Genomic DNA, 15,608 nt, shown 5'->3' with positions numbered 1-15,608 from the left:
TCATCATCATCAACCAATAGACGTCCACTGCTGGACATAGGTCTCTTGTAGGGACTTCCACACGCCACGGTCTTGCGCCGCCGCCATCCAGCGGCTCCCTGCGACTCGTCTGATGTCGTCCGTCCACCTAGTGGGGGGGTCTTTCAACGCTGCGTCTTCCGGTGCGAGGTCACCATTCTAGCACCTTGGGACCCCAACGTCTATCGGTTGTACGAACTATGTGCCCTGCCCATTGCCACTTCAGCTTCGCAACCCGTTGAGCTATGTCGGTTACTCTAGTTCTCCTACGGATCTCCTCATTTCTGATTTGATCACGTAGAGAAACTCCGCACATAGCTCTCTCCATCGCCCGCTGAGTGACTCTGAGCTTTCTTATGAGGCCCATAGTTAGCGACCATGTCTCGGATCCATATGTGATCACTGGCAACAATGTAGATATTATGTATACAAGCTTTATTTTTTGGGAAAACTCGGATGCATTGGCTATGTGTGTGGCTATATATAGTCCATACAAAATTACTCCTTACGTGCCATTTTGACCCTATGGGTCATGGTCATGTCAAAAGTACGGTTCACCTTTAAAGTAAGGACTAAAATCGTACTTTTAACATGAAATTTGACACAGAATTAAAATGGCGTGTGAGCAGTTAAATTTTACGCAATATAACTCATAATGCGCTAGGTCTTGGTAGGGGAGCCCAAGAGGGGATTTTGGGATTCACTCGAGCGCGTCAGATTAAGACAAGGCAAGCTGATTAGATGCAGAAAAAGTGCATTTCATTGATCTAACAATTTGAGCGTGACATAAGGAAATGGGAGAGTCAGAAAGTTTCAAACATCGGTCATGACTTTTGGTTGCGTCTAAATCGTCAGTCTTTTGAATAGGAGCTACTTTGACTTTGTGACTATATTTTTTTTACACTTTTGAAAACTTGTACGCGCTCTCCCCACCAGTGAAAGAGGATTACATCATATAACCTTTCTTTCTTTTTAGCACCATAATCTTCACAATCCAATAGGTCCCCACGACGCTCGAGTAAGTCCCTATTTAACATCTTACGCTCCCCTACTATCTGATCCGAAATAATGTACACTGACCTTAACAGCATATTCTTTTCCGGTCTGTCGATGTATGCATTTCCGGCAAACTGCATAAGATCCGTCCCCCAGTAGAGGCGTGCTTAGATCCACGGAGTACTTTTGGAAAAACGGTGAATCCTGTGCATAAAGTTTAAATTGCGTTCAGTTAATTTATTGAAAAAAAAACGCGTTCTCTGCGCTTTTGATTGTTATGAGTATATAGTCTGTGTCAATGTCCATGTCAAATGTCTATGTCTAAATTAAAAAAAAAAAAAAAAAACTCTCCCAGACTAAGAATCAAGAGACTTGTCAAACGCGTATACCCGAAAGGGACAAAACAACAAAATGAAATAATACTCACGTATGAAAGAAAGGTTAGTCAAAGTCAAAGTCAAATGATTTATTCAAAATAGGTAATTAATAACTCTTTTTGAAGGTCAGATGTTGGATTTCTAAGATTATAGTGGTGATAATTATTACGCAAACTTAAAACTAAAGCTACGAGGGTTCCAAACGCGCCCAGGTCTGAGAAGAGCCCACAACAAACTCAGCTATGTTATGTTGTGTAGCAAAAGTTATGTTTCATAATTTGCGTTCGCTGCAACTTTTACACAGCAATGCAACATAAATAGCTTCTACACACCTTCAATACTAAATTTAAAACAGAAAACTAAATAAAAACTCGTAATATTCGCAATAAATTACTATCACAGAGGTTTGTTGGGCACAAACTACAACGTTAAACTATGACAAAGACAAAAAACTGTGTTTATGTCTCTATCACTCTTCAGAGCTTTTCTATACACCTAGCTTGCTTTAACAAGGTGTTATTATTTTAATGCCAAGTCTCCTTATTCTTAGTCCGAGAAAAATCTCACTAGTTTATTCTACTATAATCTACCTTAGCAACCCATCCTTTTAACTTGTCATGCTTCTGGCCAGTCGCCTGCATCCAAATCTGGTCCGAGATCACGTTTTCTGAGAACAGTATGCTGGGCGCTACGTACGAATAACCTGCAACAATAGCATACAACATATTATACAACCATCGATATAAATGACAAGTTAGTAAACAGTCGCTTCAGTACTGAGTGAACATACATATCACAAATTTTGTCACTAGCAGTAAGCGAAACCGTGGCCTAGTGGTCAAGGTACCAGGCGCGAACCCAGAAGATGCAAGTTCGATTCCTGCCGGTTATGCAATTTTTGAAATTTTAAATTTTAAATATATAAAAGGAAAATGTGACTGACTGACTGACTGATCTATCAACGCACAGCTCAACCTACTGGACGGATCGGGCTGAAATTTGGCATGCAGATAGCTATTATGACGTAGGCATCCGCTAAGAAAAGATTTTTGAAAATTCAACCCCTAAGGGGGTGAAATAGGGGTTTGAAATTGGTGTAGTCCACGCGGACGAAGTCGCGAGCATAAGCTAGTTATTTATAAATGACAAGATATGGTCGCCATAGTCTACCAGGCTGGCCAAGTGCGAATTGGCAGATAGATATAGAATACAGAGCTATAAATAGATAGACAGGAAGCAATTAAAGCAGTAACAAACTTAATTCTATTAATGGTGTCAGATCTATTAACCAGAGCAAATTTTTGAGGACGAACTAGTGTAGGTGGACTAAATTAAAGCTAGTCTCTAAAGTAACCACGGAAAATGATAATTTATGGCTCAGAACAATAAAAATTATTCAGTAGTATATTTTTCAGTTAATTCTATCTGGTGTGGTATAGATACCATATGACCGAAAAAAATACCGGCCGGAATAATCATCCTATACGCCCCAAACGCCAGGGAGGCAGGAGGCGCAGATATGCACTACCTCAGGCCGTAAACGTGGACCCAGAAGCATAAAAGCGGGGGCATCCTGTATAGAAGCCTCAATAGCTCAACCGGTAAAGGAGTGGACTGAAAACCGAAAGGTCGACGGTTCAAACCCCGCCCGTTGCACTATTGTCGTACCTACTCCTAGCACAAGCCTGACGCTTAGTTGGAGAGGAAAGAGGAATATTAGTCATTTAACATGGCTAATATTCTTTAAAAAAAAACCTATCGCTGAGACGACACAGTAGTATGCAAATTGCGTTCTGTTACAACCCTAGCCTAAGCCGCATATTGCTGAATTGCTATTTCCGAATTGACATCAATAATTTGCCAATCAGCAGTATGTGGCCTATAAAAATGCTACATCGCAACCAAATCAGTCAGTTTCCATTCTTCTGTCTCATCTTCCCTGGCTACGGACCCGGCTTCTGCCTGCCGGCCAGGCTTTAAGATAAAGACTGGAGGAGAGTAACTATGGCCCGAACCGACCCTTCACTGGGGTCCCGCGAGTGGTATAATCCAAGCACATACCTATATTTTATAAACAATAAGTTTAAAGTGTGGACAATAAAGGGGTATCTACCAGACTCAGTGGTTGTTTCCATTTGCACCAGACACCCCCACCTAACATCGCATCTAACAGTTTCCGTGTTGCCCCATCATGACGGAGACGACTCCGCTGGGTTTTAGTGGTTATTCTGGTCTGACAGTGAGTAAACACTCCCTTGATCGCTCACTGATGCTTGAGGTGTGCGATTGGTAGATCGCTACGTTCATTTCGACCTGTCACGTACTTTATAGTTATGTGATGTTGTGGTGATGATGATGATAAAGACAGTGCTGTCTCACCGAGGAACAGTTTGTGGCGGTTGCCACAATAGAAACTAGATGGCGCTGTTCAATCGATGACGTAGTCCCGAACAAATGTACCGCCGATAGTAATCGCACTAACGGAGTTTTCTGCAATCTGGACTATATATAGAAGTCGGACATAACCGTCGGCCCAGCTGGCGCTACCGAGCACAACCAACCGCTCGGTGGGAGATCTCCCCTTTGGTACGGTCGAGCCTGCACACCGCTCCCGTACATATCATAATGCTTCTGCGCCTGAATAGAAGGAGCGCTTAGAAAACACGGAAGGTAGTAAGATATGATGATGTCTTACCAAGGAACAGTTTGTCGTAATGCTTGGGTGCCTGCGCGGGAGAATCCGTGGGAGGCATGCGCGTGAACTCATCAGCGAAGTTGCAGGTGTCCGCCGCATGAGACAGCTGCGGTACGAACGGCGCCGACACTTCCCGTCGGGATACGGCCTCCCAGTCCAGGTTCTGTGGGACAGAAATGGGACATGATTAATATCAGGATATCGCTTGCCAATCTGGATTCTGTGGGTCAAAAATGGAGCATGGTTAACATCAAGATATCGCATGCGAATCCATATTCTGTAGGTCAAAGAAGGGATACGGTTAAATATTGGACTTCTGTGGTTTAAAAATGGGACAAAGTTAGATATCGGGATATCGCTTCCCATTGCAGATTCTGTGGTTTCGAAAATGGAACACACTTAAATATCAGCTTATTGTTTTCCAGTCCCAGAATTGCGAAAAGAGTTATCGAGTCAACCGGGGACCCAAGAGCTGGCAGCTACCTTGGTCAAAGAATTAGTTTGGCCATCCAAAGGGGTAATGCTGCAAGCATCTTGGGTACAATGCCTCGCTGCGGTGGTCTCGATGAGGTTTTAGATTTAATTTAATTTATTTTAGTTTTAATTTAATGTTGTTTTTTTTAGATTTAAGTCCCAGATTATGTCAAAAATGGGACACAGTTAGAAGATTTTGATGATACCCAAGGTTTTCTTGAATTTTGGAACTCATCATTACTTAAATAAATGTTGGTTTTAGCCAAGTAGTTCTTTCGAAGCATGGCTAGAAAGTAAAATTGGAAATGATATCTAACCTGGAAAAAGGGATGCCTCTTCAGTTCTTCCGCGTCCTTGTCACCGCCGCCGAGACGACGTCGCGGGTCTTTGACTAACAATCTGTAAGAAACAGAAAATAACTTCAATTTATAAATGGCTTTCGTTTTGATTAGCAAAGATTACACTTCATCCACGGAATGCCCCAATTAACAGTTTAGTTCCTCCTTCTTCTTTTTACATATAAAATTCGACATCCTGACTGACTGACTGACTGACCGACTTATATCAACGCAGTCTAAACCGCTGGTCCTAGAGAAATGAAATTTTGAGGGTGTGTTCTTGATAAAGAGTGGGTACCCTAAGGATTATACTAAGGATTTTTCGAAATTCCACCCCTAAGTGGGGGTTGGAAGTTCGTATGAAAGTCCGTCATTTTAGTCCGTCAAGTTATTTACATGAAAATTGGTATTTGGGTTCTTGGTCACAAATGAAGAAATACGTGTTTCAGGATTTTTGAAAATTCAACCCCCACCTTGATTTTCTGAATTCCATCCGAGCGAAGCTGGGGCGGGTCAGCTAGTATACTATAAACACGTACACTTTTCTGATACGAACCCCAGTAGTCCAACAATTCCACCCATCCCAACGTCATCCTAAGCCGTGGTCCGAGCCTCACAGGAGGCGCCCTTAGGAGGACGTTGCCCCCCGACCTCTCGAATTATTTCTTCGAGTCCTAGGGCTCACCCCCAGGCGGAGCTTCGCGCTCGCCAACCCCCCCGGTGACGCTGTAGCGGCCAGTAGGGCCTACGCAGCATAGTCAATCCGAAACCAAACACCCAAAAATGATACGAATCGCTAAGGGACGTATAGCCTGAATGAATTCAAAACAAGAATGAATAGACATCTTCTAGGCAAACGCGCTCCATCGTTGCTTTTTTAAGCATGATTGTCGTCAAGTGCAAACCTATCAAGCAATAAAAACGTACTTTTTAATAAAGTCCTGCACTTCGGGACTGACATCGTTCGGCACGGGGTAACTGCAACGCACGATGCGCTTGGTGATTTCCTGCTGGGTGTTCTTCTCCCCTTCCACCGTGAAGGGGGATGCCCCCGTCAACAGCTCGTAGGTTAGCACGCCGACCGACCACCAGTCTACCGCCTGGGGACAACAGAGATACAATGATTAAGTATAAGTCGAATTGTTTCGAATATGATAGAACAAACACAAATATATCTTCACTATTATCATTATCATTATGTACTGAGGGCGAAGGGAAGCAAATTAGACGCAGAGAATATTCACACAATCCGTTTATTCCGTGTTCGTTACATGACTGACACTTGCAATTTGCATATCCAATGTCATAAGGGTGATTACCCACTTTACACATCCATACTAATAAGTAATTACTAATACATCTAAATATATAAAAGGAAAAGGTGACTGACTGACTGACTGATCTATCAACGCACAGCTCAAACAACTGGACGAATCGAGCCAAAATTTGGCATTCAGATAGCTATTATGACGTAGGCATCCGCTAAGAAAGGGTTTTTGAAAATTCAACCCCTAAGGGGGTGAAATAGGGGTTTGAAATTTGCGTAATCGACGCGGACGAAGTCGCGAGCATAAGCTAGTTCATAATAAGAAGAATCATGTAATATCCGCGAGGAATACATTTTAATCCGCCTAGACTCATCATCATCATCATCATCATCATCATCATCATCATCATCATCATCATCATCATCATCATCATCAACCGATATACGTCCCACGACCGCTGGACAAAGATCCACACGCCACGATCTTACGCCGCGCCTGAATCCAGCTCTAGCTCGCTACGACTGACTCGTTTGATATCGTCTATCTGTGCCCTGCCGATTGCCACATCAGCATTACAACCTGCTGATCTACGTCGGTTCCTCTGGTTCTTTTTATTTCAAACTAGCTGCCCCGGCGAACTTCGTACCGCCTAACAGTCGATTCTTTTCAGGATTTTTTTAAAATTTTCCCTCCGTAAGAACCATTCTCGTACTTCAAGGAATATTATAAAAAAAGAATTAGCGTAATCGGTTCAGCTGTTCTCGAGATTTGCGATTACGACACATTTAGCGATTAATTTTTATATTGCGTTTTTACCTACTAAATATAAGTTTTAAAATATCCTACATTTGGTTCAATGTTGTTAGTTTATAAGTAATTGTTATTTAGCTTTTAATTAGGTAAATGTTACGTGTTAGACGTGTAGATACCTAATGTTAACGGCTTCGGTATACGGAAAAACTCAAGCTTCGAGTTTATGATTATACCTGAATTTGTTGTAACCTGTAAATATTTTTTCTTAAATAAATATTTTTTTATTATTGTATGTGTGTGTGTATGCGTGTGTGAGTGTGTGCTTATGAGTATGTGTGAGCGTGTGTGCATGTGTGTGTGTGTGTAAATGGGAGTGTATGATTGCATGCATATTTAGATGTTAGCTACTTTTTTTTTTTGTTTTACGATGATAGTTTCTTAATTCCTTTTTAAATTTATTGTTTGATAGGTAAAATAAGTCAAACTCAGCGAACTGATTGTTATAAGTACGTACCAAGCGTGGAATTATAGAATTTCGCGCATAATTTGAGTTAGATTTGGGAACATTTAGAAGGCGCGTGTGACGCGTTCTTAATGGTTGAGCATTAAATGAAAAGGCTGAGAGTAAGCTAGGACAATCGATTGAGCCGGTTAAAATTGCTTGCAGTAACAACATATCACATTGTTCCCTTCTATGTTCCAGTGAGCCGATACCGTAGTGAGTACACGCTTCCTCATAACTATTAAATTTTTTAAAGTCTTTAAAAGCTAAGTATTTAAGAAACTGCCTCTGTATGGTTTCAAGCCTATTATATTATTATTATTTAGAAAGATTGGATCACGTAGAGAAACTCTAAGCGCAATGTTTGTAAAAAAAAGTTTCACAATCTCTACCATAGAACTACACACCTAGGTACTATAACATTTTTGCTTTTAATTAAAATAACCGAAGATGTAACACTCCTACGCCGAACACAACCGAACATTGCCGATTACGTATATACTATTATATACTATGTTTACGTTTAATATAGCACGCGTAACAAGTTTCCGCGTTACGAACCTTGAAGACACATAGTATTATCATGATTATCATACTATGAGCAGTATATTATTATTTATTGTCCACTAAAGATGGTAATAAGACTTGTATGGGTTTTTGTATTATAATAATAATATATAAAAAGAAAAGTCCTGACTCACTGGTCGACTCATAAATGCCAAGTGCGAGTCAGGCTCGCGCAGCGAGGATTCCGTACTACAGTCGTATTTTTTCGACATTTTGCACAATAATTCCAAAACTATGATGCATAAAAATAATTAAAAATCTGTTTTAGAAGGCACAGGTGAAGCCCTTTCATATGATACCCCACTTGATATAGTTATATTACTTTGAAAATCGAAAATACTAATTTTTAGTTCATGACCACAATTTAATTTTTTTTTGTGTGGTGTAACTACAAATTCACGGTTTTCAGATTTTTCCCCTAATGTCTGTTATAAGACCTACCTACCTGCCAGATTTCATGATTGTATTGATTTTCATGACAGACAACAAAGTGATCCTATAAGGGTTCCATTGTTCCTTTTGAGGTACGGAACCCTAAAAATTAACAGGCCCTTCGTGTGCAAGTCCGACTCGGCCTTGACCGATTTTTTTTGTTTGAGTAAGTTGCTTAGAATTAATGTTGGATATTAAACACAGCAAATGCCACTCCTATTACCCTATTTACAATTGGGTATTTGACTACATCAAAAAAATTATTTCTCAGTGATTATTAAAGGTCTTCCAAAATACGTAAAATCCACGTCCTTTGTTGGTTTTAACTTTAAGTGTAATAACCATTTTAAATTATCGATTAAACTAAAAAAAGCACGTCAAATGATTGTGACGTCACACATCGGTATTTCATAGAATATCGCATACTAAGCGCGCGTTTTGACGTTTGATAAAAAGTTACTGATTTGACTAGTTGTCAAATAAGTCAAATACCGTATTCTGTGGTAGGACCGCAACTTTACCGCATTCGGAGAGTCAGTATCTGCATTCTGCTTGTTGCCACGCGAAAAAGTGCCAAAAATTCGCTACACAGCTGACCCAATTGAAGACCAAACAGACCGCCAAACTAAATAAAACCTTATCCTGTATATTTATAAGTGCCAATATTCTTTGAAACTTTACAAATTTAATTTCGTTGAAGGATTCCATACTCTATTACATAAGTCTTAAGAGTCAAGTACTATTGTTGTATTTGCATATCTTTAATAAATTATGTACATAGACAGACTAAACGAAACCTTAATGATTTGCATAATAAGTGCTAATATTCCTTAAAGCTTATCAGAAACAATTTGTCAGTGTAATTTATTCTTTAGCATTTAAATCATAGAGTTGAAATTATGATGTTGTAAATCTTAACGATTATATACAAGGTAACCTTCCGCAAGAGCGGCTGCGACCTCGCTACTATCACGTTCAAGGTTCGATTCCTGGCTGAGGTGTTAAAGGGTAATTTGCTAAATTAACACTGCGTGGCAAGAATGGGGTGTCTATTGTTTTTCTATACAATTGCAATATGCCAATTATGCATTTCAATTTCAACTAAGAAGAGCACCGCCACAGTATTTTTAGGGTTCCGTATCACCAAAGAAAAAAGGAACTCTGTAGCTAAGCTAAGACCACAACACTGCGATGCGACGTCGGGTCGCAAAAATCTACGACGTCGCAATCTAATACACTGTGCGGGGTGCCGCACCGTACGAGGACGTATTCCCGTTCACACACACACCTCTCTGTGTGCCATTCTGTGCTGTGTGTGTTTTTCTTGATGCGTCTTAACGCAAGTATAGAAGTAGGATACGGGTAGTGCGGTCCATGGCTTACTAGAAATTCATGGTCAGAGTTTTCTCGTACGATGCTGTAAGCGATGAAACTTTTGCGTTGCGTCAACGCATCGCATCGCGATGCGGTATCGTTTTTGCGATGCGATGTCGCACCGCAGTGTCGTGGCCTCGCCCTTTTAGGATCACTTCGTTGCCTGTCTGTCTGTCTTGTCTGTCATAACTCGTCAAGGCAATCAAACATTCAAAACATATAAGGAATCTTCTCATACTGAGAGGAGACTCGTGCTCTGTAGTGAGCCTGATATGGGTTGATCATGATGATGATGATGAGGATACTTCCCGTTGACCTAGAATCATGAAAGGCAGATAGCCAATAGCAATGTCTTATAGCACAAGTAGAGGGAAAAATCCGAAAACCGTGAATTTGTGCTTACATCACAAAAAAAAATAAAGTGTTATTTCTAGTACGATGGCAGTTAGTTAGGTACCTACGGAACCCTTAGTGTGCTAGTCCGACTCACACTTAACCAGTATTTTATTTCTGGGACAGTACCTAATCGGGAATCCAAAACCATAGTACAAACGTGGAAACTGTCTTAGAGAACATTAGGTCTTTTTTGTGAAATCATTTTTGGCATACTTAGTAATTTTTTGGTCTAGACTCTAGACTCTGGAGTGAGTTGCCCATTTTAAAAAAAACACTTATCCCCGAGTGTTATAGCCGTTATAGGCTACCTACAAATTACATCACGCGGACAATGTTGTGAGCAAAAGCTTGTATTGCATTGAGTAAACATTTACTAAATGCATTCCATGGTTCTTACGGTCGTCGCACGTTATTACGATTTTCAGTAGGTATGTTTATGGAGAGAGAGCCAGCGCGTGCCAGACCTTCCTTATTTTATAAAAGCTGAATGTTTCTGTGTCCCCAACTCTGGGAGGAACGTTTGTTTGGATTATGGTATCTTTGGGAGATAACAGGTAATAAAGGTGTCAAAAATCTTACGTCAAAGTATAATTTTTTATATTTTTTAAGTAGTATTAGAAATCACGTCATGCATTGCCAGACAGGGTGAGATCTATAGAGCGCACTCTGACTTAGCTTAGACTTAAGAAAGAGTTAATCTGTCTCGTTTTAACTCAATCTTATGTCTGAGCAAAGTCAAAGTATGCTCAATAGATCTCAACCTAATTGTCGTGGGAACTCCCGCCAGACACCCTTAAACGTTAATAATTTATAAAACTTTAAAGCTGCCTGGCAGGGAGTTGCCACCATGCTAAGTATCTGGAAATGCATGACGTGATTTCTAATACTACTCTGAAGAAAATATAAAAATATTAGACTTAATTCAAATTTTTTTTTTAATTATTATTTTTCTTATTTTTTTTTATCTTTTTATTATCTCCCAAAGCCACCATGATCTAAACAAACCTCAAAACAAATGTCCCTCCCAGTGTTGGGGACAATACGTAGAGAAACTTTCAGCTTTTATAAAATAAAAAAGGTCTGGCACGCGCCGGCTCTTAGGCCATCATATCTTGCATTGCATCGGAGGTATTTGGGGGAGTCCCCTGAAACTGTGTACCATTTCAATTTACTATAGGTTTATTCCTATCTATATAATCTAACACTAGCTGATGCCTAGAACTTCGTCCGCGTGTATATAGGTTTTTATAAATCCCGTGGGAACTCTTTGATTTTCCGGGATAAAGGTGGCTAATGTCAGGTCAGGTCTTTCACTACACCCATGCAAAAAGTCCCGTCGATCCACGTTACAATTCAAAATTTACAAGGTATTCTCCTATAATTCTGTAATATTGTATCTTATAAGTTAGTTAGTGCATATATTTATTTAAGCATTGTTGTGTACACATATAAAGGGTTACCGCTTAGATCTTAATCGATTGTTTTTATTTTTATTTGGACCATTTATAGCTGAAACCTGTTTTGTGTGCCTTTATATAAAAATAAAAATAAAATAAAATAAAATAATTTTATAACTAGCTGATGCCCGCGACTTCGTAACGTGGATTTACGTTTTTAAAAATCCCGTGGTAACTCCTTGATTTTCCGGGATAAAAAGTAGCATATGTCACTCTCCAGTTCTCTAACAATACCATGCAAAAAATCACGTCAATCCGTTGCTCCGTTGCGACGTGATTGAAGGACAAATGAACAAACCAACTAATACACACTTTAATATTTATAATATGGATAGTGATTTTTAGTTCGTTTTAAAAACGTGGCAAGTAGGTATTTAAAAACAAAATTTACATAAAAATTTTGCAGATAAAAAAATATGGATGGGAAAATCGCAACGGAAGATTGACGCGATTCGCATATCGCAATTGGTTTGACATTGAAGTTTTCACGAATTTTTTTATCACAATAATCTTACGCAAGGTTGCATAATCAAGTGTTAACAAAGGCTATGTTGATCGTGTAGCGTAAAATACGTACACATTACTTTAAGTCCCGCAAATTGCTAATGCGCGTAACCGCCATTTTAGTGACGTCAGCACTAGACTGAAGTTTCGAGCTGATGGTGTATCTTTATTTCGGCTGACGTCAAAATGACGTCATTTCGATGTTAATGAGACATGGTTCCAGCGCAATAGGTTAGGTTTCTTGACAGACCGACAGACAGACAACCAAGTGATCCTATAAGGGTTCCGTTTTTCCTTTTGAGGTACGGAACCCTAATAAAGAAAAAAGTGTTATTCCTTTTACAATGGTTCATTACTTCGTGTGTGAGTCCAACTCGCACTTGACCGATTTTTATATAAAAGACGATATTTTTATACATACAAATATTATCAAAAGAGGTATAATTAAAACAGTTAACCCACTTGTATGTAGGTTTGTGTGCGCTCCGAATAAGACGCCCCATTTGAGGCGCTTGCCCAATTGAATACCTATCTATTGTATCATTAGGGAATTAGATCACATAAGTAGGCAACGGGGCTACGAGTCATTCAGTACACGAATCTTAGGCCCGGTTTCCACCTAAGCGGAGCGGAGAGGAGATGAGGTATTCAGTAAACCGATCAGATTTTTTAAATGATTGAGTGTAATTTTTCACGTAATCTATTGAGAATCTGACACGGTAACAAGACATGTTCGCTAACTATGGGCCTCATAAGAAACCTCAGATTCACTCAGCGGGCGATGGAGAGCTACCACGCTCACCACATCGCGACCCTGCCAGGATCTGTTTAAAAGTATGTTAGAGGTAAGCCCCTGGGCAGAAGTTACTTCCGTGGCTTCAGAGGACATAACAGCTACAATAATAAAGATCAGTTTCATAGTAATTACCGTAGCAATAATGGTTTTAATTACCATGGAAGACCAGCTGTTACAAGTGGGTACCGTAATAACCAAAGCCGAGGTTATTCCCGAGGTTTCCATTGATTCCGAGGACAACGAGGACGTGGTACAATGCATATGCAATGCATACAAGTGATTGAGTGTAATTTTTCACGTAATCTATTCAGAATCTGACACGGTAACACGACATGGTCGCTAACTATGGGCCTCATAAGAAACCTCAGATTCACTCAGCGGGCGATGGAGAGAACTACGCTTGGAGTTCCTCTACATGATCAAATCAGATATGAGGAGATCCGTAGGAGAACTAGAGTAACCGACATAGCTCAACGGATTTCGAAGCTGAAGTGGCAATAAGCAGGGCACATAGTTCGTAAAACCGATAGACGTTGGGGTCCCAAGTTGCTGGAATGGCGACCTCGCACCGGAAGACGCAGTGTTGGGAGAATCGTCAATCAAGCAAATCAGAGATTATTGCGATCGTCACACTAGCCGCGCTGTCATTTTACCGCAATCGAGCTCTCCATTCCTCTCTATTTACAACAATAACAACGTCTACATACAATTTTAGACTTTCCTTTACACAAGTATAAAAGATGTGTTAAAAGTATGCTCACAAAAAAAGCATATTATACAGTCGAAGACTATGTAAATGATAAAAAAACCGGCCAAGTGCGAGTCAGGCTCGCGCAATGAGGGTTCCGTACTACAGTCGTATTTTTTCGCCATTTTGCACGATAATTCAAAAACTATGATGCATAAAAATAAATAAAAATCTGTTTTAGAATGCACAGGTGAAGACCTTTCATATGATACCCCACTTGATATAGTCACTCACTTCGAAAGTTGAAAATACTAATTATTAGTTCATGACCGCAATTAATTTTTTTTGTGTGATCTAACCCTAAATTCACGGTTTTCAGATTTTTCCCCCCATATCAGCTATAAGATCTACCTACCTGCCAAATTTCAAGATTCTAGGTCAACGGGAAGTACCCTGTAGGTTTCTTGACAGACAGACGGACAGACAGACAGACAGACAGACAGACAGACAACAAAGTGATCCTATAAGGGTTCCGTTTTTCCTTTTGAGGTACGGAACCCTAAAAAGCTTGGATTTGACTCGCTCCAGCAATGCACGGGGCTGCAATGGCTTGTATAGTATGGTATAATAACATTGTAAATTGTAAAATTAAAAAGAGCAACCGCCGAGTTTCTTGCTAGTTCTTCTCGGTAGGAACGGCATTCCGAACCAGTGGTAAATTAAAACTACCCGACTATTCGAAAGCGCTTGTAAAAAGTCTACTTGAATAAAAAATATTCTATTCTATTCTGTTCTCTCCATTGTCTGCTGAGCACGTTCAATTAAAATTTCGAAATCCAAATAGGTAGTCAAAGTCAAATAAATTTATTTGAAGTAGGTACCTACTATTGTTTGTACACTTTTTGATTGAAGTTCTTCGGAATTCTTTCAAAAGTAACTAATAAGGTAAAATTCCAATATCCATGAGTTTTGCAGTCATTTGAATAGTAATTTGAAAACTGCAAGGTTCAACGTAGAAACATTGCAATTCATTTATTTGATTCTCGTGGCGTTATACCTTGCCTTGAGAATTTGAAATATCTCGTCATTATCTTCGTTTCGCCGGCAAATTTGTGAAAAGCCAGTTATTGTTAGACGAGCGTAACCTTGGGACGGAATATTACAAAATTGCGTTGTAAGGTTTCAATGATATTTAAAAAACTGGTCAAGTGCGTGTCAGCGGTCAAAAAACACTTAAAGTAAGGTTCCGTAGATGGCTACTATAGTCGACGCATTTTAAACTGAGTCGTCGACTTATCTGTCTGTTTCGCTCGCACTTACCTACGACCTAAAAGTGCGAGCGAAACAGACAGATAACTCGATGACTCAGTTTAAAATGCGTCGACTATAGTTACGGAAAACTTTTATCATCATCATCATCATCGCGTGCCTTCTTTGAAACGAAGTTTGGCGATTATCATTCGAAAAGCTTTTTTTTTTTTTTAATTCAGATACAAGTTAGCCCTTGACTGCAATCTCACCTGATGGTAAATCATGATGCAGTCTAAGATGATAGTGGGCTAACCTGGAAGGGGTAATAATAAGCTTATTTTTCTAAAACCGCCTCTTTAAGCTTCAGGTAGCGTGATTATTTTTCAAAATTCTCATTCGCTCGCCATTTTTCATCACTTGCCAGCAGGTTTAATTGCAGCTAAGCGCTAGAAAAAAAATTGCTCTGTGTTGACATAATATGTCAAAACTACAGTTTTCCCCAAAGAATTTGGATGTACTACTACGTAGGTTTTCCCTTAGATATTTTTTTTAAAGGATATTAGCCATGTTAAATGACTAAGATTACGGACTAAAATCGTACTTTTGACACATAGAGCAAATATTGCGAGTCCTTTATGCACCATACTAATCGTTGGTTGGTTTGTCTTCACGCCACAACGGATCGACGGAAAGACCTAGAGAGTGACATAGGATACTTTTCA

At 39.8% G+C, this 15,608-nt stretch overlaps 1 protein-coding gene across 2 annotated transcripts in view; it reads right to left on the bottom strand.

The window, feature by feature from the left end:
- The window catches only part of LOC117994010 (ribosomal protein S6 kinase alpha-5-like), a 126,221-nt gene that overhangs the window by 13,859 nt on the left and 96,754 nt on the right, over positions 1–15,608 (bottom strand). For both annotated transcript variants that reach the window (XM_034981890.2, XM_069507081.1), the window contains exons 7-11: positions 5,826–5,998; positions 4,878–4,959; positions 4,087–4,249; positions 1,982–2,094; positions 1,099–1,218 (exon numbers count right to left, since the gene is read on the bottom strand). In XM_034981890.2, the coding sequence (XP_034837781.1) occupies positions 1,099–1,218; positions 1,982–2,094; positions 4,087–4,249; positions 4,878–4,959; positions 5,826–5,998 (651 nt within the window). The remainder of the gene's footprint in view (positions 1–1,098; positions 1,219–1,981; positions 2,095–4,086; positions 4,250–4,877; positions 4,960–5,825; positions 5,999–15,608) is intronic.

This window comes from Maniola hyperantus, chromosome 25 (assembly GCF_902806685.2).
Source record: "Maniola hyperantus chromosome 25, iAphHyp1.2, whole genome shotgun sequence".
Classification (NCBI taxonomy): domain Eukaryota; kingdom Metazoa; phylum Arthropoda; class Insecta; order Lepidoptera; family Nymphalidae; genus Maniola; species Maniola hyperantus.
Note: the sequence above shows the minus strand (reverse complement) of the source record. Positions and strands in the feature narration are given on the sequence as shown.